At 29.5% G+C, this 25,115-nt stretch overlaps 2 protein-coding genes across 9 annotated transcripts in view; one reads left to right on the top strand and one right to left on the bottom strand.

Moving 5' to 3' along the window:
• The first annotated feature begins 1,894 nt into the window (after positions 1-1,894).
• The window catches only part of LOC108001525 (midasin), a 101,545-nt gene continuing 78,324 nt past the window's right edge, over positions 1,895-25,115 (top strand). The window contains exons 1-7 of the mRNA XM_062078901.1: positions 1,895-3,467; positions 3,962-4,188; positions 4,756-4,995; positions 5,096-9,944; positions 10,823-11,122; positions 11,284-11,508; positions 11,768-11,896. Coding sequence (XP_061934885.1) covers positions 3,387-3,467; positions 3,962-4,188; positions 4,756-4,995; positions 5,096-9,944; positions 10,823-11,122; positions 11,284-11,508; positions 11,768-11,896 — 6,051 coding nt within the window. The 5' untranslated portion in view covers positions 1,895-3,386. The remainder of the gene's footprint in view (positions 3,468-3,961; positions 4,189-4,755; positions 4,996-5,095; positions 9,945-10,822; positions 11,123-11,283; positions 11,509-11,767; positions 11,897-25,115) is intronic.
• Positions 15,470-25,115, bottom strand: part of LOC114578003 (uncharacterized) — a 47,288-nt gene continuing 37,642 nt past the window's right edge. For 5 of the 8 annotated variants that reach the window (XM_062078904.1, XM_062078906.1, XM_062078905.1 and 2 more), the window contains exons 4-8: positions 22,430-22,684; positions 19,571-19,675; positions 18,539-18,721; positions 17,437-17,739; positions 15,470-16,837 (exon numbers count right to left, since the gene is read on the bottom strand). In XM_062078904.1, coding sequence (XP_061934888.1) covers positions 16,658-16,837; positions 17,437-17,739; positions 18,539-18,721; positions 19,571-19,675; positions 22,430-22,684 — 1,026 coding nt within the window. In that variant the 3' untranslated portion in view covers positions 15,470-16,657. Of the gene's footprint in view, positions 16,879-17,436; positions 17,740-18,538; positions 18,722-19,570; positions 19,676-22,429; positions 22,685-25,115 lie in introns of all 8 variants that reach the window. The other 3 variants (XM_062078909.1, XM_062078910.1, XM_062078908.1) reach the window with 3 other exon arrangements.

The following is a 25,115-nucleotide window of genomic DNA, read 5'->3' as shown; positions in this document are numbered from 1 at the left end:
TAACAATAGTATTAAATATTTACTTACCTTTTACAATAAAATAAAAATGTATTGAGATATGGAATCGCAGAATATAAATTATGACGCATCATTTTTAAAAGTCGTTCGTATTACGCGCATGTTAGCACGTAGCAACAGCATGCACAGGGGAATTAACAGTGAGAATTAACGGCTAGAAATCCAATTATAAGTTTAAAAATTTAGAAATGATTTCAAAATATACAAGTACTTTATATTTTGATGATAATATTTATACGTGTAATAATAAAATTATTGGTATTGGTTTTAAACATAGTTTTTTAATATCTTACGAGGTATTAAATTAATTTAAAAAATCGATTTCAAATTATTTCATTTAAATTATTAGTGTCTTTAATCAATTCGAGATTAATAAGTTATTATAAAGTTAATCCTTTTGCTTTTTATGATCAATGACTATAGTTATATCCTCCTTATCCTCAAGTTTTCTTTCAAAGAAATTAAGGGAGATAGTTTTTATTTTAACGCAAAAATTAAAAAAAAAAAAAAAAAAAAAAAAAAAAAAATAATGCAAATGTTGCTTCAACAAATATTTTAAATTTATCGCACGATTAATTATAATATTAAAAATTCGTAATATATACAAGATAAAATGCAAAATATAATTTAAATCAAATCACTCGTACGTATACGCGGTGCACAATTTGTCTTTATACTCATCTCGAGTGGTTTTTGAAGATGTTACGCCAATGGGAATGCTTTTTATCTCAGTTTCCAACAAGATGGGACTCCCCATTGGTGCGGCTTGAAACAGCCCCGCGTACAGTGGGGCCAACATTATAGTACAAAATAATAATTCATAAATTATACGCGCCACGACCGTTTAGAGGCTTAGGTATACAGCTCACTGCACATGCAGGTGATTTTGGTGCAGGTATATCAATAAGCCTCGCTAGCTATGTAACTATCATATAGGGTGATTTAAAATTAATTTCATTATTTTTTCATACTTTTTGACATAAACGTATATTAAAAATCATTTTGATTTTATAGTTTATCCAGAATGCCAATATTCGGGCACTTTTTAATTATATAAAATTTAATGTGAAAAAAAAGAAAAGTATTTTTTAAATTTTAATAATAATAAAATAAAACTTGTTACAATATTTTAATATTGTAATATGAATATACGCAATGTGAATATATAAGTAATGAAATTTGAAAAGTGCTTATTTAAATAATTTAACAATTTACATTATAATTAACTTATTTTATAACATTGATATACAATAAAAATAATAAATATAATTTTTTGAGGAAATAATTTTAAATTTAAAAATTCACATATAGTATCTGGTGGCACTGTTTTAATTTATATTCATATCGTATTGGTCTTGTGCTTTCACTTTTCATTTTTCAAATATATCTTGTAAATATATATAATCAACATATTATTATAACGCGTTATAATTCTCCTATACCTCGAGAATACATTGAAACTTTGAAATAAAAATGATGAGAATGTGTTCAATTAATATCTCGTGCTTCATTTCTGATTATGTATCGAGAGCAAGAATAGATAAGGAAAGTCAATAGTGAAAAAAGGATAAAGATAGAGTAAAAATTAGGAAATTACCGCCATCTCTAGAGTATCGTAAATAAAATTTATATATAGACAAGAAGAATAAATAGTAGAAGAAAGATAGAGATAGAACAAGAATTGATCATGAAAGCCATCTTTTGAGTGCTAAAAAAAAGAACTTTTTAAAAATACTCAAGAGATGGTACTTGTTATCAATTGTTCTACTTTATCTTTCGATGAGAACTTATTCGATATTCAAGAGATGGCGCTGATTTTTAATTTCTACTCTACCTTATCTTTGAAGAAACATCTTTTACCTTCAAAAAAATGATCATAATTTTCAATTTTTATTCCATCTTATTTGTTATCTATCTTTTACTGTTAAAAAGATGTCTTTAACACTCAAAAGATGGTACTGATGATAATATCCTATACTATTTCTATCTTTTTCTTATCTCTCATTTGTTCTATCTAAACTTGCTCTGCAAAATTGCTCTGCGCGCTCAAGAAACGGTTCCTGTATGTAATTATATTATACTTTGTGTCTAATTTTGAAAGTTAATCTTGTTTATCTTCCAATTTAAAAAAAAAATTCAAAATAGATTAAAAATATATATCTTATATTTCATGTATAATATTGTATAGTATTATTTATTATTGGTAAATATAATTTAATACGTTTGAGGTTACGTTCTACAAGAATATTGATTTGAAATCAGCAAGTAAAATTATAACAAAAGTGCTGAATAACAATTGAAGAAAATATGGAAAATCAATCGGAAGAAATGGTAAAAAACAAATGTGATTTGAAATTTCATGAATTTATGACAGAAATTGGTGACTTGTCGATTGTTTGTCATATGATTAAAATGGAAGATTCTCTTTATGTGTGGGTGGGTAATTATAATGATTATGCTATGAATGATTTATCTTTTGCAATTAAATCACCGTATGAAAAGGAACCACTTACAACAAAGATAATGGGATCAATTGTCAATGATTGTTCGAGTAATCTTGCCAAAAGACTTTCAAAAAAACTTTCAATGCCTGTTTACATCAGCTTTAATGTTCAGGTTAATAATTTTTCTTTACTTGTTATTGAAAGAAGAATACAAAATGAACTTAATTTACATCCTGAGATTGTTTTTTAATTTAATCAATTATGTTATATAAATAAATCTACATTAAGCATGATATTTTTATATAAAATGTAATTTCAATTTCAAAATAATATTTTGTATTGCAACATGTAAAAAAATTTTTGTTTATTTGTTTCAAGAAATTTAAAATAAAATTATTTTCTATAATAATGTAAATGTATAAATATACAAATGATGATGTAAAAATATACAAAAAATAAATAAAACATGCGTATAATAAAATAATTACTTTATTTAAATTTTAACGTTATTAGAATGTTTATATTTCGAATTTATGTAAAAAAAATTAAATGATGATATGATTTTTATTTTTTTTAAAAATGTATAGACAATGTAAATTCATTTACTTTTCTTTTTTAATTAAATAGTATTTTTAATATAATATTAATGTAATATTTAATTATTAATTAATTATTATTTAATTATTAATGTAATATTATTTTTAATATAAATATTAATTGATCTTATTTTGATATTTATTAACCAACTTGTCAATTTTATATAATATCTAGTTCAAGAATATTCTAGAGATTTTTTGCGCAGTAAGTATTGTAATCCTTAAGAACTAACTTCAATTCGTGCCGTCAAAAACACGTGGTTATTTACTCATTGATTTCAACATTTATCCAGAATTGCACATGTGATTTAATTTTATATTTTCAAAGATGTTTTTACAAAGTTTGACAACTTTTATTAAGAGAAAGAAAAATTATGCCGAGAAACTTGCGTCTTTCGAGATTGATAGAGTAAGCATGAACATTTTTTTTAAATATATTTTAAATATATTCTTTTAGTTTGTAAACATCGTATTTAATATTTTCTTTATTCTTATTTTTTTCTGTTGTTACTATTTTTTATTCTATAAATTTTACTTAGATTTTTTTTTATATGTTATTATTTCTAATAATAAGCTTTTTTTAATATTATTTTTATTTAATTATATCATATTAAAAGAAAACGATATCTTTAATTTTCGCATGTATAATTTTTTTAATGAATTTAATGAAAATTATTATGTTTAATGAATGAATATTTTATATAAGTTATACATGAAAATTTATAAAAAAATATTTCTTTTATTTTATTTATATTATTTATATTTAGATTTATATATTTGTTTATATGCATTGAAATAATTTATTAAACAATGTAACATTTTCAAAAATGTATTGTATTAGCTTATGTATTATTTTTATTAATTTAAAATTGTTATACATAATATGATGTAATTATATTATAGGAACCAAATAAAGATGAGTACAAAAGAATTTTAGATATTTTGTGTGAGTTCTTAATGAATCCAAGATCTACGGAAGATGTTGCTGAATGTTTTCCACAATTATTACCTATATTAATCTCTACAAGTATCTCAATGGAAAAAATTTCTTTTGATGATGGAGATTCACTTCATAAATTAAATTCTGTCATTTTGGGAAAATTACTTTGCAAAAATCAAGATCTGTTAATGTATGTATATTTTTATAATTCTATTATAATATTTTATATTTATATTTTCTTATTGTATAATGTATTTTTTTATATCAATATGCAAAATTATTATTATTATTATTACTATTATTATATTAATATTACATTATTATTACTTAATAATTATCTTCTCATATTTTAAAATAAATTTATTTTATATGAAATAATATTTTATTTATATTTTAATTTTATAATTTTTCTGTGTTCCACAATATTTTAGGTTGAATATTGAAGAGTGGAGAAATTCATACAAGGATGCAAATAATAATTTTCCAATACTTTGCAATTTATTAGACTTTTTTTACTACTTGAATTTAAAATTATTTATTCTTAAAATATGTAATGAATGTAAAATATATTTGGAAAAAATTAAAGCTTTTTATAATATAGTATTTTGTGTGTTTTTTTTAGCAATATTATCAATGCAGTTCAAACAAGTAATTTAAATATTTAAATATTAAATATAGAAATATATAAAAATTTATGAAATTAATATAAAATATATTTGGATAATAAAAAAAATAAATTGATATTATTTTATTACAGATTTGTTCTACATTATTTTGAGTTAAATCCAGCTCCATTTGAATCTATAGAAGTTGATTATAGTCCATCTTCAAAGCGACGTAATAAACGAAAAATAATATCTTTTATAGAAGTATCTGATTATGATTTAGTAACTGCCTGTTATGATATTCTATGTAATGCTTCAATGCATTTTAAATACATATGGAATTGGTCTAAATTTTATAAATATTTAATTCATGAAGATGAAAGTGTTAGATGGTAAGTTATATAAAGTTAAATAATAATAAATGATTAAATATAGACAATAAATTTTTTTTATAAAAGGAATGTATAAAAATAATTTTTAATTATTTTTCAGGATAGCGATAAATTGCATTGCTGTTGTGTTAGGAATGTCAGAATCTTGCTATTTATCTTGTACAAATGATTTTCTTTCAAAAATTCAACAATTCTTTATTGAAAGTAAAGAAATTAATAAAAATAATATAACATTTGAAGATACCAAAGAAATAGATCAAATTTTTGATGTACCTTCAGTAGTATCTATTGGAGGAATATTACTTCCAGTATTTAAAAAATCTAAATGTAAAAATGATTTGAATCTTGTTCCTGTACCATCTACACGACAAAATTTGCAAAACTTGGCTTTTGCAATATCTTCAAATAATTGTGTATGTTTACAAGGTGCAGTTGGTTCAGGAAAAACTGCATTAGTAGAATTTTTAGCACATGCTACTGGCCATGATGCACAAAATTTTGCAAAAGTACAATTAGGTGATCAAACAGATTCTAAAATGCTATTGGGAATGTATAGATGTACTGATATTCCTGGAGAATTTTTATGGCAACCAGGGATATTGACTGAAGCTGTATTATCTGGCAAATGGCTACTTTTGGAAGATATTGATTGTGCTGCTTCAGATGTTCTTAGTGTAATCGGACAACTTGTAGAAACTAAAACATTATCAGTTCCTGGTTATAGAGATTTAATACACATAAAAAGTGGATTTCAATTGTTTGTTACAAGAAGATTGATTTCTGGAGGAACACAAAAATCACTTCAAATGCCAATACAAAAAGAATGGTCTTGTGTTAATGTAGAATCTTTATCAAAAAAGGAACTTGTAATAATAGTTCAAACTTTATTTCCAGTGTTGCATACAGTAGCTACAAGAATTGTTGATGTATTTTTATTATTTTCTGTTGGAAATCATGAAGATGAAATTGAAATGAATAATATGAAGAATTCTAGACAAATCTCTACTAGGGATTTGATTAAGTGGTGTTCTAGAGCTATTATTGATTTTGATGTATCTTCACCTAGTTCGGCATTGAAGATCTTCCAAGATTCTTTAGATGTTTTTTGTTGTTCTATATCAAATTCTGTACAACGTTTAAATTTGGCAATAGCAGTAGCACATAAATTAGGTATTGTAAAAACAAAAGCTGAATTTTTTGCTGAAATACATAAACCATCTGTAAGTGTTCACAAAAAATGTCTCATTGTTGGTAGAGCAAAATTAGAAATAAAAAAATCTGACAAGGTTAAATTAGAATCAAAAAATTCAAATTTTTCTTATACAAGACCATCTGTTTGTCTTTTAGAACGAATAGCTAGTTGTATCATTCAAAAAGAGCCAGTTCTTTTAGTTGGAGAGACTGGAACAGGCAAAACAAGTTGTGTACAATATCTTGCGCAAATAACAGGCCATAAATTAATAGTAATAAATATGAATCAACAAAGTGAAAGTACAGATTTACTTGGTGGTTATAAACCAGTAGATCTTAAACTTTTGATCCTTCCAATTCGTGAAGAATTTGAAATTTTATTTCGATCATATTTTGCAATTGAACCAAATCTAAAATTTTTGAATCATATTGGATATTGCTTTGAAGAAAGAAAATGGAAGACATTGACTACTTTAATGATTCATAGCACTAATGCTGCTTTGAGAAGATTGAGAGCATCTATGAAAAATCAAGATGAAGTAGAAATTTTAAAAAAATGGGAAAAAGTAGCACAAAAATTAGAAAAACTTCAATCTCAAGTGCAAAGTCAATATTCCTTAGCATTTTCTTTCGTAGAAGGTAGTTTAATAAAAGCATTAAAGAATGGAGATTGGGTTTTATTAGATGAAATTAATTTGGCTACTGCAGAAACATTGGAATGTCTTTCTGGTTTATTGGAAGGATCTTGTGGATCTCTATCTTTATTAGAGCGTGGAGATAAAGAACCTATAAAAAGACATAAAGATTTTGCGATATTTGCTTGTATGAATCCTGCAACAGATGTTGGTAAAAAAGATTTGCCAGTAGGATTGAGAAATAGATTTACAGAATTTTTTGTTGATGAACTTACAGAGAAGTCAGATTTACAACTTTTAATAAGTTCATATTTGAATGATTTAAATCTTCCATCAGGAAAAATTGAAAGCATTGTCAAATTTTACTTAAATGTCAGAAAAGAAGCAGAAACTACTCTTCTTGATGGAACTGGACATAAACCACATTATAGTTTGAGAACTTTGTGTCGTGCTTTAAATGTATCTGCACAAAATCCTTGTGCAAATGCACTGAGATCTTTATATGAGGCATTTTGTTTAAGTTTTCTAACACAATTAGATAGTAATTCTTATCCAATAGTACATAAAATGATAGTAAAAGCTATCTTAGGGGATAAAAATGCGAGTGCTATTATTGGAATTCCAATTCCAAGACCACATGGTTTTGCTGATAATTTTATCTGCTTTGAAGGCTATTGGATTCCTAAAGGTGATCTTGATCCACAAATTCCAGAAAATTATATTCTTACAGAAACGGTCAAACAAAATTTGAAAGATTTGGTACGAGTAGTATCAATAGGTAAAATACCTGTACTATTGCAAGGTGACACTTCTGTTGGAAAAACTAGTTTGATTACATATTTGGCAAAAGCTTCTGGACATGTCTGTGTTAGAATCAATAATCATGAACACACTGATTTGCAAGAATATGTTGGTACTTATATAGCTGATTCTACTGGAAAATTGGTCTTCAAAGAGGGTATTCTAGTAGATGCTATGCGAAAAGGATATTGGATAATTTTGGATGAATTAAATTTAGCACCTAGCGATGTTTTAGAAGCTTTGAACCGAGTTCTTGATGATAATAGAGAATTGTTTATTCCTGAAACTCAACAAGTTGTAAAAGCACATAATAATTTCATGTTATTTGCTACTCAAAATCCTCCAGGTTTATATGGTGGAAGAAAAATGTTATCACGTGCATTTCGAAATAGATTTGTTGAGTTACATTTTGATGAAATTCCATCTAAAGAACTTCAAGTAATTTTGCATAAAAGATGTAAGATGCCAGAAACATATTGTAAACAAGTAATCAATGTAATGACAGAACTTCAAATACGAAGAAAGAGTACTGCAACTTTTGCTGGAAAAAAGGGTTTTATAACTCTTAGAGATTTGTTTCGTTGGGCTGAAAGATATCATCTCGCACCCGATACTGGAGGCACTTTGTATGATTGGAGTCAACATTTAGCTGATGAAGGATATTTAGTTCTTTCTTCAAAAGTTCGTCATCCTGACGAATGTTTAGAAATCATACAAGTGTTAAAGAAACATTTAAGAAGAGATGTTGATCCAGATGCTCTATTTTCACTTTCCGAAAAAACTTCTACTGTTACTAAGCCAATTTTGGAATCTCTTTTGTCAAAAAAGATCCCAGGATTTGAACATTTAGTTTGGACATATCAAATGCGTAAAATGGCAGTACTTCTTTCAAAAGCCTGTGATTTCAAAGAGCCAGTTCTTCTAATTGGTGAAACAGGGGGTGGTAAAACTACTGTTTGTCAACTATTATCTGTAATTAAACAACAGGAACTTAGTATTGTCAATTGTCATATGCATACAGAAGCTTCAGATTTTCTTGGAAGTCTTCGTCCAGTTAGAGAACATGGAGAAAATCAGAAATTGTTTGAATGGGTTGATGGTCCTTTAGTAAAATCTATGAAAAATGGAGGCTTTTTTTTGATAGATGAAATTTCTTTAGCAGATGATAGTGTACTTGAGCGATTGAATTCTCTTTTAGAACCTGAACGTAAACTTTTAATTGCTGAAAAACCGTCGTCCGAAGAAAATGCAACAGTTACTGCTCATGAAAATTTTATTTTTGTTGGTACGATGAATCCTGGCGGTGATTACGGTAAAAAAGAACTTTCACCAGCCCTTAGAAATAGATTTACGGAAATTTGGTGCGAAGGTTGTGTTTCAATGGATGATCTTAAATGTATTATAGAACATAATTTACATAAGGAATTCAAGAAAAGTGTTTCTACAGCGATAATAGAATTTATTAAATGGTTACAATCTATGGAAATAGGAAAGAAACTTATTGTTAGTGTCAGAGATATACTTACATGGGTCAATTTTGTTAATTGTTGTGAAAATTTAAAAATAGGAGATGCCTTCTTCCATGGTGCAGCTTTAAGTTATATTGATGGATTTGGATCTGGTTTGACCGCTGCAGAAAATTCAAGAAAATTAAAAGATTTTAAGGATTCAGCATTGAAATTTATTGAACAGCAAATACAAAGTACATTAAAATCTGAATTAATATTAAATTATAAGGAATTTGATATTGAATATCATAAAGATAAATTTGGAATTCATCCATTTTATGTGAAGAAGGGAAATGAAGAAATTCCAAATAATATACAATTTGCTTTTTCAAGTCCAACAACAAAAATGAATACTCTAAAAGTTTTACGTGCTTTACAATTAAAGAAACCAATCTTATTGGAAGGTAGTCCAGGAGTTGGAAAAACTAGTTTAGTTTCTGCACTTGCTAGAGCATCTGGACATCATCTTCTTAGACTAAATCTAAGTGATCAAACAGATATTTCGGATTTGTTTGGAGCTGATTTACCAGTGGAAGGAGGAAAGCCTGGTGAATTTTCATGGAGGGATGGTCCCTTTTTAAGAGCTCTCAAAAATGGAGATTGGATTCTTCTGGATGAATTAAATCTTGCATCCCAATCAGTTCTCGAAGGATTAAATGCCTGTCTTGATCATCGTGGTGAAATTTATATTCCAGAATTAGGAATGACTTTTATTGTGAAGTCAGGAACTCGATTATTCGGCTGTCAAAATCCTCTTCGTCAAGGAGGAGCTAGAAGAGGTCTTCCAAAGTCATTTTTGAACCGTTTTACACAAGTAAGATGTCTTTTCAAATTTTCTTCAAAACAATAATACATTGTTTAGCACGCTATATAAAGTTTTTGTTAAAGATTTTTTAAGAATTTTTTTAAATCAGAATATATAAAAAAAAATTTAATTTAATATATTCTGATCATTGTTTATATGTGTAATTAATTTCACGTTACGATCGGCTATTGGAATCAATAGTAACTACAATTGCCACTAGATGGCTTCTAATGTCGCTAAATATTCTCGCTGCTAAAAGCGGTACAGTAACATATATGATATCGAATTCATCGGGTTAAGACTTACTAGATTTTATTTATTGGATCCGTTTTGTAATAACAATGTTTTAATGTTTTTTTTCTCTCGTAGGATTATTAGCAGTTTTGATGTTTTTCCAAGTAAAGCCATATAATGATAATTAGTATTTTTCTTTTGTAAATTCATTTTGTCCTTTGTAATTCACCTCTATAATTCATTATTCCTTATATGATTCTCTTAACGTTAATCAGGATGTAGAATAAGATAGAGAATAAGAATATAGAATATGGATAAAATTAAAAAAATTGAAATATAAAATTTAAAGATAATAAAAATTATTAATGTACATTAGAGATTGAGGATTTTGTAATTTTTTTTCTTAATGTTTCTTAATGGTATATTTAAGAATATTGGTTATTGATCATTCTTATTTATATTAAAACTAAGTATTATTGATCTTATTATAAATATTTTTAAGGAATGAAATTATAGGACTTTATTTTTCAGAATATTTATAATTAAAAGCTAAAATATTAAAAACAAGTTTAATCAATAATAGAAATAATAAATACATGAAAATATAATTTATCAGAAATTTTTTTCTTTTTAAATTTTTATTTTTTGTTTAGGTTTTTATAGATGCTCTCGAACAGAGCGATTTAAAGTTCATTCTAAATGTTCAATTTCCGGAGTTATCAGAAGATTTACTCGATAAAATGATACAATTTAATGAAGAATTAAGCTCTCAGATTGGAATTACTTGGGGCCATTCAGGATCACCTTGGGAAATGAACCTTAGAGATGTTACCAGATGGTGTGAAATAATGATGGCAAGTTTTAAATTGAGTAAAGAAAAAATATTCAATCCTGGAAATGGTGCTCAGTTAATTTATATAAATAGAATGAGAACAAATGAAGATAAAAAAAAGGTAACGTATAATATATTTAATATTTGGTATATTAAATATTTTTCTTTATATAATTCATTTCTTAGTATATAATAAAAAAAATTACAGCAATATATATATATATATATATATATATATATATATATATTGCTGTAATTTTTTTTTTGTGTTTTAAATTACAGATAATCGACATATATAACAGGATATTTTCGCAGAATGATTGGCATTTGCCAGATCTAGAATTTCCAATTTACTTGACGAAAGAGAAGATTTTTTTGGGAGATGAAATATTGGATCGTAACGATTCTGCGATTTATGAAAACAATGATTTATTACTTCTAAGGGAGCAAAAAATTATTCTTAAAGGACTTGCACAATGTGTTAACATGAATTGGATGTCTATTCTCGTAAGTTTTTTTAAAATAACTTATCTTATTTCCTTGATCAAATTATGGTTTAAAAATTATTTTTATTTTATTTACATATATTTTACGGATAATGATAATAATAATTTCAAATTAAAATTTTTTTAAAGGTTTTGGAAAAAAGTGAGACTACAATAATTTATAAATAAAAATAATATTTTACTATTTTATTTTATTTATTTTTTTATTGGTTTTTTATAATTATATTGTTATAATATTGTTATTATTAATTCTACGATAGGTTGGAGGATCTGGAACCGGGAAAAGCAGTCTCGTTCATCTTCTCGCAAACTTGACCGGACGGAAGCTTAAATCGCTTGTCGTAAATTCTGCAATGGACACCACGGAAATTTTGGGTGGCTTCGAGCAGGTAAGTTTTTTTATAATAATAATCATTTTTTAAAATAGATGACATGATTTTTATTTGATGTTAAATATAAAAACCTCTGAAAATAATATTGCAATTATATTGCAATATTAAAATTTTATCTTGAGATTTAATTAGGGATTTTAAAAATACGGGTATATTGCTTTTATGTGATTTAACATATTAATTATTTTTTAAAATAATTTTACTTAGGAAAGATTACAATTTGTCCGAATTTTTTAAATAGATTTTTTTTTATCAACTATCTGGATTTTTCTCGTTTATACATTGAATGATTATAATAACTGGACTAATCTTGTTTTGAATAAAAATAAGACAAAATGAAAATAGTAAAATTTGCATGGTTTAATGAGTTTCTCCGCTGACACGATTTTTTTTAATGGATTTATCGATTCGTCTGTATAATGGAACTTTTTTCTTTGAATGAAATATTTCTATTTTTACAAATTGGTTTTATGAAATATTTCTTCAATAAAGAAATATAATGAAGAAGTAAAATATTATAAATATTAAAAGATATATATATAATTCTTTTTAAATTTTATCCACAATATCAACTAAAACGCATGAAACTTTGTTCTATATTTTTTATTCTTTATATTTATTTCTTTATTTTATTTATATTGTTCAATTTGTTTATTTCGTTCAAATTATTAATTATATTTACTTTATTCACTTCATTCATTTCATTTATATATTCTTTTTTCAAATTTCTTCTTTTTCTCCTCACATTTTATTCAAATTATTCATTTATTTCGTTTCCATTACTATTTATCTTCGTTTATTACCATCTTGTGGTATTGCATTGTGGTTTTTTTTTATTTGTAACTTAGTAAATATTATGTGCTCGGAAGATAAATCGTATTATGCAATTGTCGATATTTCAACGTTCCAAAGGGAATCCTTAGTATCATAAATTATTAGACGAGTAATATACTGTTTATTGCTGGAAAGAAGTCTCTTAGGACAGCACAGGGACAAGAAAGGTCGTTTGCTAGGATCGCCTATCTCGGCTTTGTTGACAAACCTGATACCATGCGCTATATAGTAGTAGAAGAACTATAATTTGAATATTCAAAATCGTAAAAATTATTTTCATTTATAAAGTTATGTTAGAATAATTATTTAAGATTGAATTATTTTCGAAACCATTAATTATATAATATATCTAGCTTATTCATATACTATATTATCCAAGTCTCGAGAGGTGTAGATAATTGTAGATCAGGATATTTCTTTCATAGAAACTAGGATAACATCTCTATCCAGAGACTCGAAAAAGTGCTTCAGTTCCATTTTGGGGAATTCTACTATTTTGACTCGATCACTTATATATTGATTTTCTTATTTATATATTTCGCGAATCTATCGTGTGGCAAAAATAACAGAACTAAAAAAAAAAAAGAAAAGAAAGGAAATAATCAAAAGAATATCCGTTGTCAAAGATAATCTATCTTTATTTACACACTCATATATAACATCGATTCCATGATTTATTATATAAACGCAAATAATGCTTGTTGTATAATCAATGCGATACAAATATTGCAATCAATTTTTTTCGGACGATCTTTTTTGTGTGTAATATCTATTAATCTGCCAGGCACCGTTTATCAATAAACCTAATTAAATTAATATCCTTAACTCTATCGTTTGGCGAACACTCATCGTTTTATTTTATTTTATTTTATTTTATTTTCATAATTTCGTAAGTTCGCTTCCCTTACAAAAGTCTTTCGAGAGAAATTGACATTGTTTCAGGGATTTTCCGGACTTAATTTTCTTTTTTCTTTCGAATTTCTCATAATGAATACTTAAATAATCCAATTTTGGAAAGGAATAATTCTGATAATCGAATATCGAATTAATACGATTGAAACAATAATTGGATATACGAACTAATTAATTTCAGTTAATTCAGCTTTGATTTAACACAAATTACGATTGTATTATATACAACGTAATCGAAAAAATAACATTGTACAGTATTTTACCTTGCGAAATTTATTAAAGCGCATAAATACACGCAGAAGAAAAGTCACACGTGAAGTCCTCGTGAATAAGTTAGAAATAGAAAGAAAAATCGATTCAACAAAATCAAGTTTAAAAATACGAATAATCCGTTTCGTGAAATTATAAATTGATATTTATTTTTAAATAAATAGGTACATTTTTGTAATCGTATTATTTCAGGTATTACAGCGAAATATATATATATATATATACACTATTTTTCGATAATGGAAAAATTATTTTTTTCTATTTGTCTTGAATAAATTTATTCATTTTTTTTTTTTTTTTTTTTTATTATAATGACTCCGCGTATAAACCGATGAATTTGCAGAAAACATCGATATTTCATTGTAGACACTGCATATATTTGGGGATCTCGACTAATATTAGTAAACGTTCTAGCTATTACAGTTTGGATCCGCAGATCCATGAATCTATGGATTCTCCGCGAGGCATGGTAATTATATGAATTCTGCTTACGATCCATTTGCTTGCGAAACGTTCAGTATTGACGACGTTCAATTGCTCGAATCGCTTCTCGAATAATGCTCGTGCAGTACGAATTAGGGGATCGAAATAAGGATGAAAATATTGCTGATATCGATTAATAAAATATCGATATTGAATCATTGTAGAATTGTATATATATTTGTAAATTTATAGGTGTGTGTGTGTGTTTTCATAGAGAAAAATCGATTTTCGAAAAAAATATATTTGAAATATCATTTTTAAAATAACGGATGATGGTGTTTACTATATAAATTAATGATATTTTTTAAAGAAAGGAAAAATAGTATATCTTTCTCAATTATTTATTATAAATAGAAAAGTATGATTAGCAATGTTTAAAAATGGGAAAAAAAATTATCTATAAAATTCAATTATACAATACAATTGATTATAATAATATCTCTATAAAATGAAATACAAATACGATACGATTCTTGATCTCTTCATTTATTCTCATCTTGTGATCTTGTTAAATTATTTATCTCCATAAAAATTGCTTACGATAAACGAACGCTGTGAAATATATTTTATTTATTTATTTTTTTTTTTTTTTACGACAGGATTAAAAAGTTGTTCTGGGGAAAAAAGGATAGTTGTTTTCAAGCACAATTTAAAAAATTATTCGAGCATTATTAAATTACGTGTACTTTTTTTGTCAAATAAATTAGATCAGAGAACGCACGTCCGGAAATCCCTAAAGTTTTGCATAGAAAATATATATGTATATGTATACATATATTTAGTTGCATATACACATATACAAGATGGTTATTGGATTTACGTCTTTTTTTCTTTTCTTTTTTTAAAAAATATAATTTTTATCAAATCTAATTTGAAATAGCAATTTTATTATTCCTTAGAAATGATCGATCGATATTATGGTAAGAATTAGTACTCTTAAAAATAAGTTAAAATTGATTGAGAAGTTTATTAATCTAGTTGATTCGTTCGTTTTCTAATTAATATCAATTTCTTGAATTTTTCTCACGTACATTCATATAATTTGTAAAATATATCATTTTTGTGATTATCGTTAATATCTTAGAATATTAATTTTTAAATTTTATTAAATTTTTGGCACACATCTTCGAACGATAATACATATAAATTCGTGTTCTTACATATATTACATATATTGTTAACTTAAATAAAAATTTTTATTACAATTTACTTTCACTGTTCACTTGGAAAAACAATTTAAGCCCGTGGCATTTATTTCTCGCACACCCTGTATACGTGTACATGCATCTGCGCATCTGTATAATATAATATCCGTATAATAAGTCCGTATAATAACGTTAATAATAAATAATATATAATAATAGTAATAATAATCGAGACAAAAAACTCGATTCATTTTGAGTCCCCAGTTGAGTGGAAAGCTCATTCGAAGGTGCAGACTATCTAACGTATTCCCTAATTTAATCGCTTAATTAATCACTAGTTGGTGCAGCTAATGCCTTTTTCGATTCACAATTAAAGGAACTATACGTTTGTTGGTGATTTTTTTTTTTTTATTTCCTGAACTTTCTACTTTAATAATCGCTACCTTCTTTTCTTTTGCTCCATCTCTCTTTCTTTCACTTTTTTTATAATTTTTTTTTCAAACTGGCGTTACCTAAATAGAGTAGTCATCTAGAAAGCGAAGTTTTACATGGAAACGTGCTTAATGTCGACGAAAGATTATCCCTACATATTTTTTATTCCTTTTTTTTTTCTTGTCGTGGTTTGGCAATTTTTGAAGACTTTTGGACATGGTTCCTCGAAGAACCTTTTTTTTTTTCTTTTTGGCAACGCTTTTATCTTTCTCGTTTTCGGAGGAGGAGAATCTTTGGTTATGTTCAAAGAATGTCTCCGATAAAGATCTCTGTCTTACCGACTAAGAAGTGAACGTTCTGCGATTCTTTCCTCTTCGAAAGTTGTTCGAACATTTTCAAACTCTCAATATTTCATTGGACACAAGTTTCTTTGCTTTCTTTCTTTCTTCTTTTTTCTTTTGTTTGACAAAGTTTTGACAAACATTGTCAGAAATTATAAATATCTTGGAAAACAAGATTCGATATAAATGTTACAAATTTCTTATCTCGCAATAAAATAATAAACGATACTAAAATATACCATTCATCGATAAAGAAGAGTATATTTAAAATTAATTTATTAGAACAGTTTAATTGGTCGAACGAATATTTTCTATCGAGAACATTTTTTTCTCCTAAGAGATCATTCGCTAGGGAGATCGCTGCTAGTCGGGCTGACGTTCACTTTCGAGTCGCTTAATTTCAGGGGTGGGGATATTAATATGCTCGATCTTCTACTAACATCTTCCTGGTAAATGCTCGACGTGCTTTTCGATCTTGACACCAGAATCCATGGATCCGGTGGTACGATCACGGAGTCGTCCTGTACGGTTTTAATTCCGCGATTAATTACGATTAGTTAATCTTAAACAGAAAGTGTAGAGAAAGACACCTTGATTAATCACGAACATCATAGAGTTACGAGTTTCTTTGCATGCTATTGAACTGTAAAAATCATGCAATTATACGTGATCAATTATTAATTCGATCAAGCTTGGAATTCTTCTTCTGGAAAAGGATAAGGAATGGATCTTCTTTAATCGTTCCATAATAATTCCTGCTACGTTACCTACGTTCGGTGCCATTGATAATTACCTTCTAATACACTCTCTTCGAGAAGTTATGCGTGATCGTGTCAAACTTACGTCCAAACAAATTGAATTTATAATTAAGTCGCAACTACTGTAATTTCTGATAATTAAATAATTAAGAGCTAACGAGATATCAACCATTCATGCTGAAAGGATGCAATTCGACTGACAACTGATGAAATGATGAAATTAGCTTAAACAACTATTGTTAAATTTAAAAAGCCATTCCTCACGAGCCAATAATAAAACATTCCATTATTTCGCTCTCGATGTAGACGGAGATGATAGTTGAAAGGAAAGTTTGAGAGTATGAAGGTTTGTTCGCAAGTACCAGTAAGTGTTTGCCGGTGGGCGGCAAGGGCGGTTTGAGGAGGGCCACGTCCGTCAGATCTGGACACGCGTTAGGCTGAACCAGCGGGGGTTCGGGAGGTGAAGGGACCGCCTCGATCGGCTCTTGGTACCGTGGTGGTTGCACCGCACTTTCGACGGGGATGCTTGGACCCAGGATCCAGCTGGCGATCACCTCGCAGCAGCCGCAGAAGAATTCCGAAAGACCTTGACGCAAACCACGGTGCAGGCTGAGGAAAAGTACCGGGTTCACGAATGCGTGAATGTACGCGATATGTAGAGTCACCTGCAATTTATTAAAATTCTTTCGTGACAAATTTCGCTAATGTGTTCTCTATGATTTTTCGAATTTATTCTCTCGCGATTATATATTATTATATATATTGGCGTGAAAGCAAAAAAGAAAGAAAGAAAGAAAGAAAAAAAAAAGAAAACGCTTTCGTACGGGAGAGTTCGAATTCGTATTGCGCGCCAGAAGGTAAAGCGCATCCGGTTCGGGTGAATTCGGCCGGCGTCGTACCGTTCGAGAAGTTTCTGCGTGTTCGATCGGTTAAAAGGAAGTGGCGCGTCTCTCGTGAAAAGAATGAAACAAAAAAAAAGTTTGTTAATAAAAATAATAAAAATTTGCAATATTATTTAAATATATTCTCTTTCGAGAATTTCGCGCTCCGAAAATTTTATTACTTGCTGCGGATCATTGAATAATTGATTGCCTCGAGAAAGAGATAAAGAGATAAAGAGAGAGAGAAATCAAAAGTGGACGAATGAAGGAATTCATTCAATCAAGGAATGGAGATCTCGTAAAATGTAAAGAGAATCAAACTGGTGATTTAAAATTTAAAATCTTTATAATCCGATATACATCAGAAGGGGAGATGGCCTTAATTTACGCAGTGTTGAATTAACGAGATCCTGTAGGTAAGCTCTTTCGGATTCTAATTACCGACCGGCGGTAAAATGAGGATACATAAATAAGAAAATTTTTTTCCTCTGCTCTCTCCATTTTTATCTCAACGGAGATAACAAATCGACACACACACACACACACACACATACAAATAGCATAGCAAAAAGGATAAATTTACCTCGTAACCGGTTGGATTACCGATGATAGGATGATCCACCAGGGTGACGAAGAACAGTGGTCCCCAAAAGATTCCGTACGCGGCGGTGATCACCAGAAACATCTTCACTCTCTGCACGCCCTCCCTCTCCATTCTCTTTAAGTAATTCCTCATTTTTCGGTGCTCCTCCGCCGCCCCGCTCCTCTGAAGCAATACTTCCCTTTTAGAGGAACGAACGGAGCGAAATGTGGAGGGAGGGGAGGGAGAAGAGAGGCTCGATGCTCCTCGTTCCTCGTCTAAAGCCGGAACCTCTTTCTCTCGTGATTGTCGCGCGTATTCCGCGCAGGGTGTCTCCGATAATGAGGTGGCGAGGATTCGAACAATGCGAACGAGGTTACGAGGAGGAATGAACCGGTGGTCGTGCGTACACTGGTTCGTTTCGTTTCGTTTCGTGGAAGGATTTGAATTATTTTGACGAAGAGAAAGAAGGATAATAAAAAGAATTGCAATAGGGATTTTTTTTTTTTTTTTTTTTTTTTAAATTCGAGGATTCGACACTAAGAAAAATTGTGCGATGGTCATGATGGCGAGGGGGATTTTATTTTAGAAAAAAAAAAATATATTTTTTTTCTCCGGAATTGTAATTTGACAATTTGAATCGTTCGTGTGAAACTCGTAAGCTGCTGCTGTATTTGATTATCGGAATATCGATTATTTGGAAATGTGACTTTTTTTTTTTTCTTTTGAGTGGTATGCTTTTTTTTTACAAGAGAGAAAATCATATGCCGATACGTGATTTCTTTTTCTCCTTTATTTGTTTAAGTACGTACAAGTTCAATATAATAAATTAAGTAAAAATTGGAATTTTTTACAATTTAAAATGAGAAAAAAAAAGAAAATAATTTTAGGTAGAATTGTAGATAGATTTGGTGAATCAATAATTAATTGAAACCTCAAAAAATTAACTAGGAAAGTGTTGAAATTTTGTATCATCTTTCTTGAGAAAGAGAAAGATTTTTTTTTTATAGTTAATTATTTATTATTTATTATTACCTTGGGCGTGCCACCATTCGTGGATGCGGCAGAATTTTCAGGAACCGCATTCGTTTGTTGGTTACCCGTTGTATTCACGAGAATTGTTAGTAGTGCTACCTTTACCTGATACAAAAATCGATTATTTTTTTCAGTAGAGAACGAAATTTTAGTGCAATTTATCATAAATCGCCTGCGCTCATTTCTCTATCTCGAATCTGTGAAATAAATTAATTTTTGCGCGATTTAAAGAAAAGTTTCACTGTACAATTTTCGTTACAGTTACCCGAAAAATCTCGCATTAACGGAGGATTAAATTTTCCAACGATTAAATCAAATTAAACTAAAAACAAAAATCTAAATATCTAAAAAATGGCAAATCAAAAATCTAAATTTACCAAATCAAAAAAGTTATTATTAAATTATTAAATTCTGACTAAAGTCTACTAAAGTCACTATCGAATTGTACAAATTTTATCTAAATATTTCTAAATATTATAAAATATTAATGCACTATTTTTATTTTCTAAAGCTGCTATTATTAAATTATGTATATTAAATTATGAGATGCTCAAATTAAATATATATATATTAATAATATTGGCAACATCCGGGTTGCTATTAAGCGGATTATATACGCGCAACGAAACGAAAACAGTGCTAATTACCGTTCTGATCAACAGCCATCGTAGCTTTAACTGGCTGGTAAATCGTAGGAGCCAAAATTTGAATAATAAATTGCTTAATTTTCTTCGAATTAACACTCTGCTGGTGCACGATGCTGACGTATGAATAATTACTGCACCGAGTTGTCGGTTGACCCATCGAGGATCTGAAGGGATTGCAAATTTCTATCCACGTGTCCACCTTTCATCTGAATTCTACTTCACACCGACGAAAACTTCCGTTAAAAAGCGCGCGAATGCGACTATTAATAAGAAAAAAAAATATAAGACGACGTGAAAACTCGCAATTTCCAATATCTTTGGCAGACAATTATTAAAATTTACAATTTGGAGTATTTGTGACAAAAAAAAAAAATATAGAAAAAGAAATTTTCAAATTTTCCAATATCTGTTTTCTGCAGAATTTTATTAAAAAAAAAAACTTAACACAATTAAACGTTATCTCAAATTAGTCAAAATTATTAGAAATTCGAAAGATTTGAAATAGTAAACGTAAAAATTCAAGATATAGTTCATAGAACATTCTCTCGTTTTCATCGATCCATCGATCGATCGATCGATGCTCCATAGAAATTGGTGCATAACGGTTCGTATCGTTCCTTTGGATGATACGAAGTGATGGAAAGTCTCTCTGTAGTCAGACACGGTTTGCAGACAATGCGTCAACCTGCTGCCCTTTTTTTTCCCAGGCGATGACACTCTCTTTATTCAAAAGAATTTTTTTTTCTTTTTTAGAAGAAAATCTCGAATAAAAATCTTGAAAAAAGAAATTCTGAGGAAACTGGTATTTCGAATTGAAACATCATCGATAATTCGACTTGAAAGGATATTTTACACGAGGAAGGTAATTACGTAGAGATGTAGATCACCCTGTTTTAATAACAGCGATATATTAAGAAGATTTACCGCGGATTAACGCGGTGAGAATATTCATCGTGAATATTCATCGTACCCAAGGAAATTTTCACTTTACGATGTACGAGTAAGTTTAAACAAAGGATCACGATGCGAACGAATGTCAAGTGCTTTTTAATGGGGAGGGAGAAAAGCGAAAGCGTTATCGTCGCGCCAATAAAGCCAGCAAAGTGTTGAAAAATTCAAAAGAAGTTTGACAAGTTTTTCGAACGAAAGGAAAAGTCGAAGAGGAATCCGAAAAGATAAATTATGAATTCTCCAATTTTCTTTTTTCTTTTCTCTATAGAAAAACTATATTTCATACAAAATCATGTTGCTCCTACAAAAATGAATAATAACCAATTAAATATATATATATATTTTTTATTGTATTTAGAAATAATAATTCGTGTAACTGCTAATGTTTACTACTATATGTAAAAAGCTATAATATCGAAAGGAATTATAATCTCTCGCTACTGGAAATGGTGTACTATATAACTTGTTGAAAACTAGACTGTTTAACTTGTGGTAACAAAGTGTATAATAAATAATCTACGAGAATTATACTAGCGAAAAGTGCTCAAGTGAGAAAAATTATATTATTTATATATACTACTGCACCGGACTATATGCAATAATACAACACTATTAAAAATGAAAAAAAAAAAAAGAAATATTGGAAACGTCGATTTTTCACGTGTATGTACATCTATTCGATGTACATACGTACTTTTTCAAGGCTTGAATTAATTCAATCATGCGTTAAATCAATTATATTTTAGATTTTAGAATCAAGCTGTGTAATAATTGCTACTAGTAATAATAAATAATCAAAAACGAAGAAGAAGAAAAAAAAAGAAAGAAAAACATTCTTCTCTCTATATCAAAACACTTCGTTTCGTGGGAAAAAGTGCTTCGAGGAAAATGTGCGCCTTTGTCTTGGATTTCTCTCTTGTATTCGAAAAATGATATGATCTAACATGCACCTATTCCCATAATGATGCGACGAGGAAATACGGAATTCGTTCGTCGTCAAGCTTGATGATATAACCAAAAAAAAAAAAAAAAAAAAGAAATATCAATTCACTCGGATCGAATTCACAAATCATCCCTCAAACAACAACACAACAACAACAACAACAACAACGATACTTTCATCTCCCCTCTCCTTGCAGATCGGGCGAAATGGCGTCGTTGCCGCGTGCAGCTTGATGCATGCGATCCGACTTACGAAGCGCGAAGGGAAAGGAAATAAAGCTTGCCATCAGCCGGTTAATATAATAATAATAATACGTACCGCTTCGACGTTCGCCTTGGTCAAATCTTTGTGCAGTTTCCTGAGATGGATGAGTGTGAGAGCGACGCAGATCATGTTGATGGCGATCCAAAGGACGTTGAGTATGTAATGGCGGAACGGGCCGTGCACGAGTGGGCAGCTCGGCGCGTTGTGACCCGACTCGGTGTTCGCCGCAAGAGCGCCACTCAGAAACGTCGGGCCCAGGTTGATCGTGATGCTCGCGAACCATATCATGAACGTGCCGAAAAGAACGCACTGAAAAATGGCGAGTGGGAGGGGGGAGAGAAGGAAAGGAGGAGAGGTGATGGCGATTATTTGTCGTGTCGACGATATTGTTGTTATTTGTTATAGTAGGGGCGTTTTGAAAATAGAAAACGCATAAAACAATATAATGAATCTATATTTCGTCGGGAAGGAAGGGGGGGAATGTATTTTATATATATGTATATATTTCCTCTCCTTCTCCCGCTTCCCTTCCCCGGAAAGTTGCATCGAAAGTTGGGAAGAAATAGGTCGGTTATCGCGTTTCGCCATCTTGATGCAAAGATTGCACGTGTCGCGAATTTTTCCAACTCCTTTTTTCCCCCCTTCATAACCTTTTCAAGTGGCGATGTATTTCGAAGTAAGTTTCTAGGTTTCGCTTACGCGAATGTTCGAGAGGAACACGAATAGTATCTTTAACCTTGAGAAGCGAATGTAAATATATATATTATTATTTCGAGCGAACGTGTCGGGTTACACGCTTTTTTCGACCGCGTTGGAGATGAGAACTGGAGAGAGGTTTGCAGAGGAAAGAGATCTTTATCTTGGCAAAAATTATATATAAATTTTATTACTCTATGTAGATATTTTAATATATCGGTGGTAAGAATAGGAAGAGAAGCAAAAAGTATATCAAATTTACGTGAATTTATTTATCTGTATTATAGATATTTTAGATGTTATTTTAGATATTTTTATTTTAGATATTATAGATGTATTCTAGATATTTTCGTATATCAATTTTTCGGTCAATGAGATTCTCACTGATATCTGATAAAACGAATAGAATAGGTTTACAGAAAATGTAATGGAAGTATCTTAAAAAAAGTATACCAAATCCATTCGTTGAATTTCACGAATTTATTTATCTTTTAATGTAAATATTTATATACCAATTTTTTTCGTCGTATCGGTTCGGTGATGGGATCAGGTTGAGAGAGATTCTCGCGATAAAACGGAAGCGAGAATAGGAAGAGGCTTGCAGAGAATATAATGGGAGCATGACACGGATTGTTGGAACGAATTCATCAGTTGGATGATTGCGGTGTAAACTGTCCGCAACGGAATGCGCCCGCGTCTGGATTAATCGTGTCGCGTCCCGTTTATTCGCCCGCTGTCTTTTAACGACGCCATCGCGCCTCGATTAACCATCCCGCCGCGCCACCGCGCGGCTATCCGCCCAATCACACTTTTAATCATTCGAATATCCGCGCTCTATCGATTATCGATCACGGATCGTTATCGTTATCGTTATCGCGATCGTTTCGTCTTGTCAGATTCTCGCTCGTTCGAACATAATTGCGAGCATCCGTTATGCAAACCGATTTTAAAGGTGATGGATCGAGAGAAAATTTTAAACGGTTGATGTTGATAATTCGTGAATTAAGTTGATTTGTTATTATTCGAAGCGCGGAATAAAACGGATAAAACGAGGTTTAAGGGAATTAACTTGTATATAACGTTATTCAAGCATTTTGAAATGAAATTATCGCTTGAAGTGATTTTAATTAAAAGTTATTTTTCTCAAAGAGGATTCTTTTGAATTTTTAGGGAATTAGTTTCAGACATCACTGGTAAAATATTGATCTTCTTGAAAGATCTACTCGTTACGTGTCCCGCCATCAACGAATTTACGAAAATCCATTAGAATGTAAACGTTCTGGAGAAATTAAATATCAGATTATGAACGTTGGATGATATTTATTTTCACTCGTTGTCGATGGCTAATTTCTCTTCTCTAAAATTTTCAAAACGGAGAGATTAGACGCGTTCGTAAAATTAGACAGATAATTGAAGGGGTCTTCTGGTTAAAAAAAATATTACAGCTTAAAAAGTTAAAAATTCATTACTAGAACTTGGAAGATTTTTACTAAACCCTAACGATGAAAATTCATATACAAATTAATAATCAACGATGATAATAAGATACTATTATAATTAACAATAATAAAGAAGGAAAAATATTTGCAACAAAAAATAAGCCAATCGTCGTGGAGAGATATTTATCATGACTAAATCGATCATGATTGTCAATTATTAAAAAAAAAAAAGAAGCTCAAAGCTTGACAACACACTGTTTGCCAATAAATAAAACCAATAAGATTGCTGGAGTTTTAAAATTTTTCCAAGAGAGGCCGTTACTTTCACGATCCATAAATAATTTTCAGAGAGGGTCACTTCGCCCTCTCTCTATGGGTCTAGACGCCCCATTCGTACGTGAAGAGGCGTGTTTTACAGTTCCCACGCTATATTCGTTAAATCGATTTGAAACTCGAACCCGCCTCAAAGGCACTCGGTCGTCACTTAAGTCGTCTCTGATCGAGTTAAACGAGACGGGGCCGACTGAAAATGCATCTTACGAACATTTCCCGGAATTCGATTTGCGGGGAAAGAAGAGGGGAGGGAGAGAAAAAAAGCTCTTTAT

The sequence above is a fragment of the Apis cerana genome, linkage group LG8 (assembly GCF_029169275.1).
Source record: "Apis cerana isolate GH-2021 linkage group LG8, AcerK_1.0, whole genome shotgun sequence".
Classification (NCBI taxonomy): Eukaryota; Metazoa; Arthropoda; class Insecta; order Hymenoptera; family Apidae; genus Apis; species Apis cerana.
The sequence above is the reverse complement of the archived record's forward strand: the minus strand, read 5'-3'. Positions and strand labels throughout refer to the sequence as shown.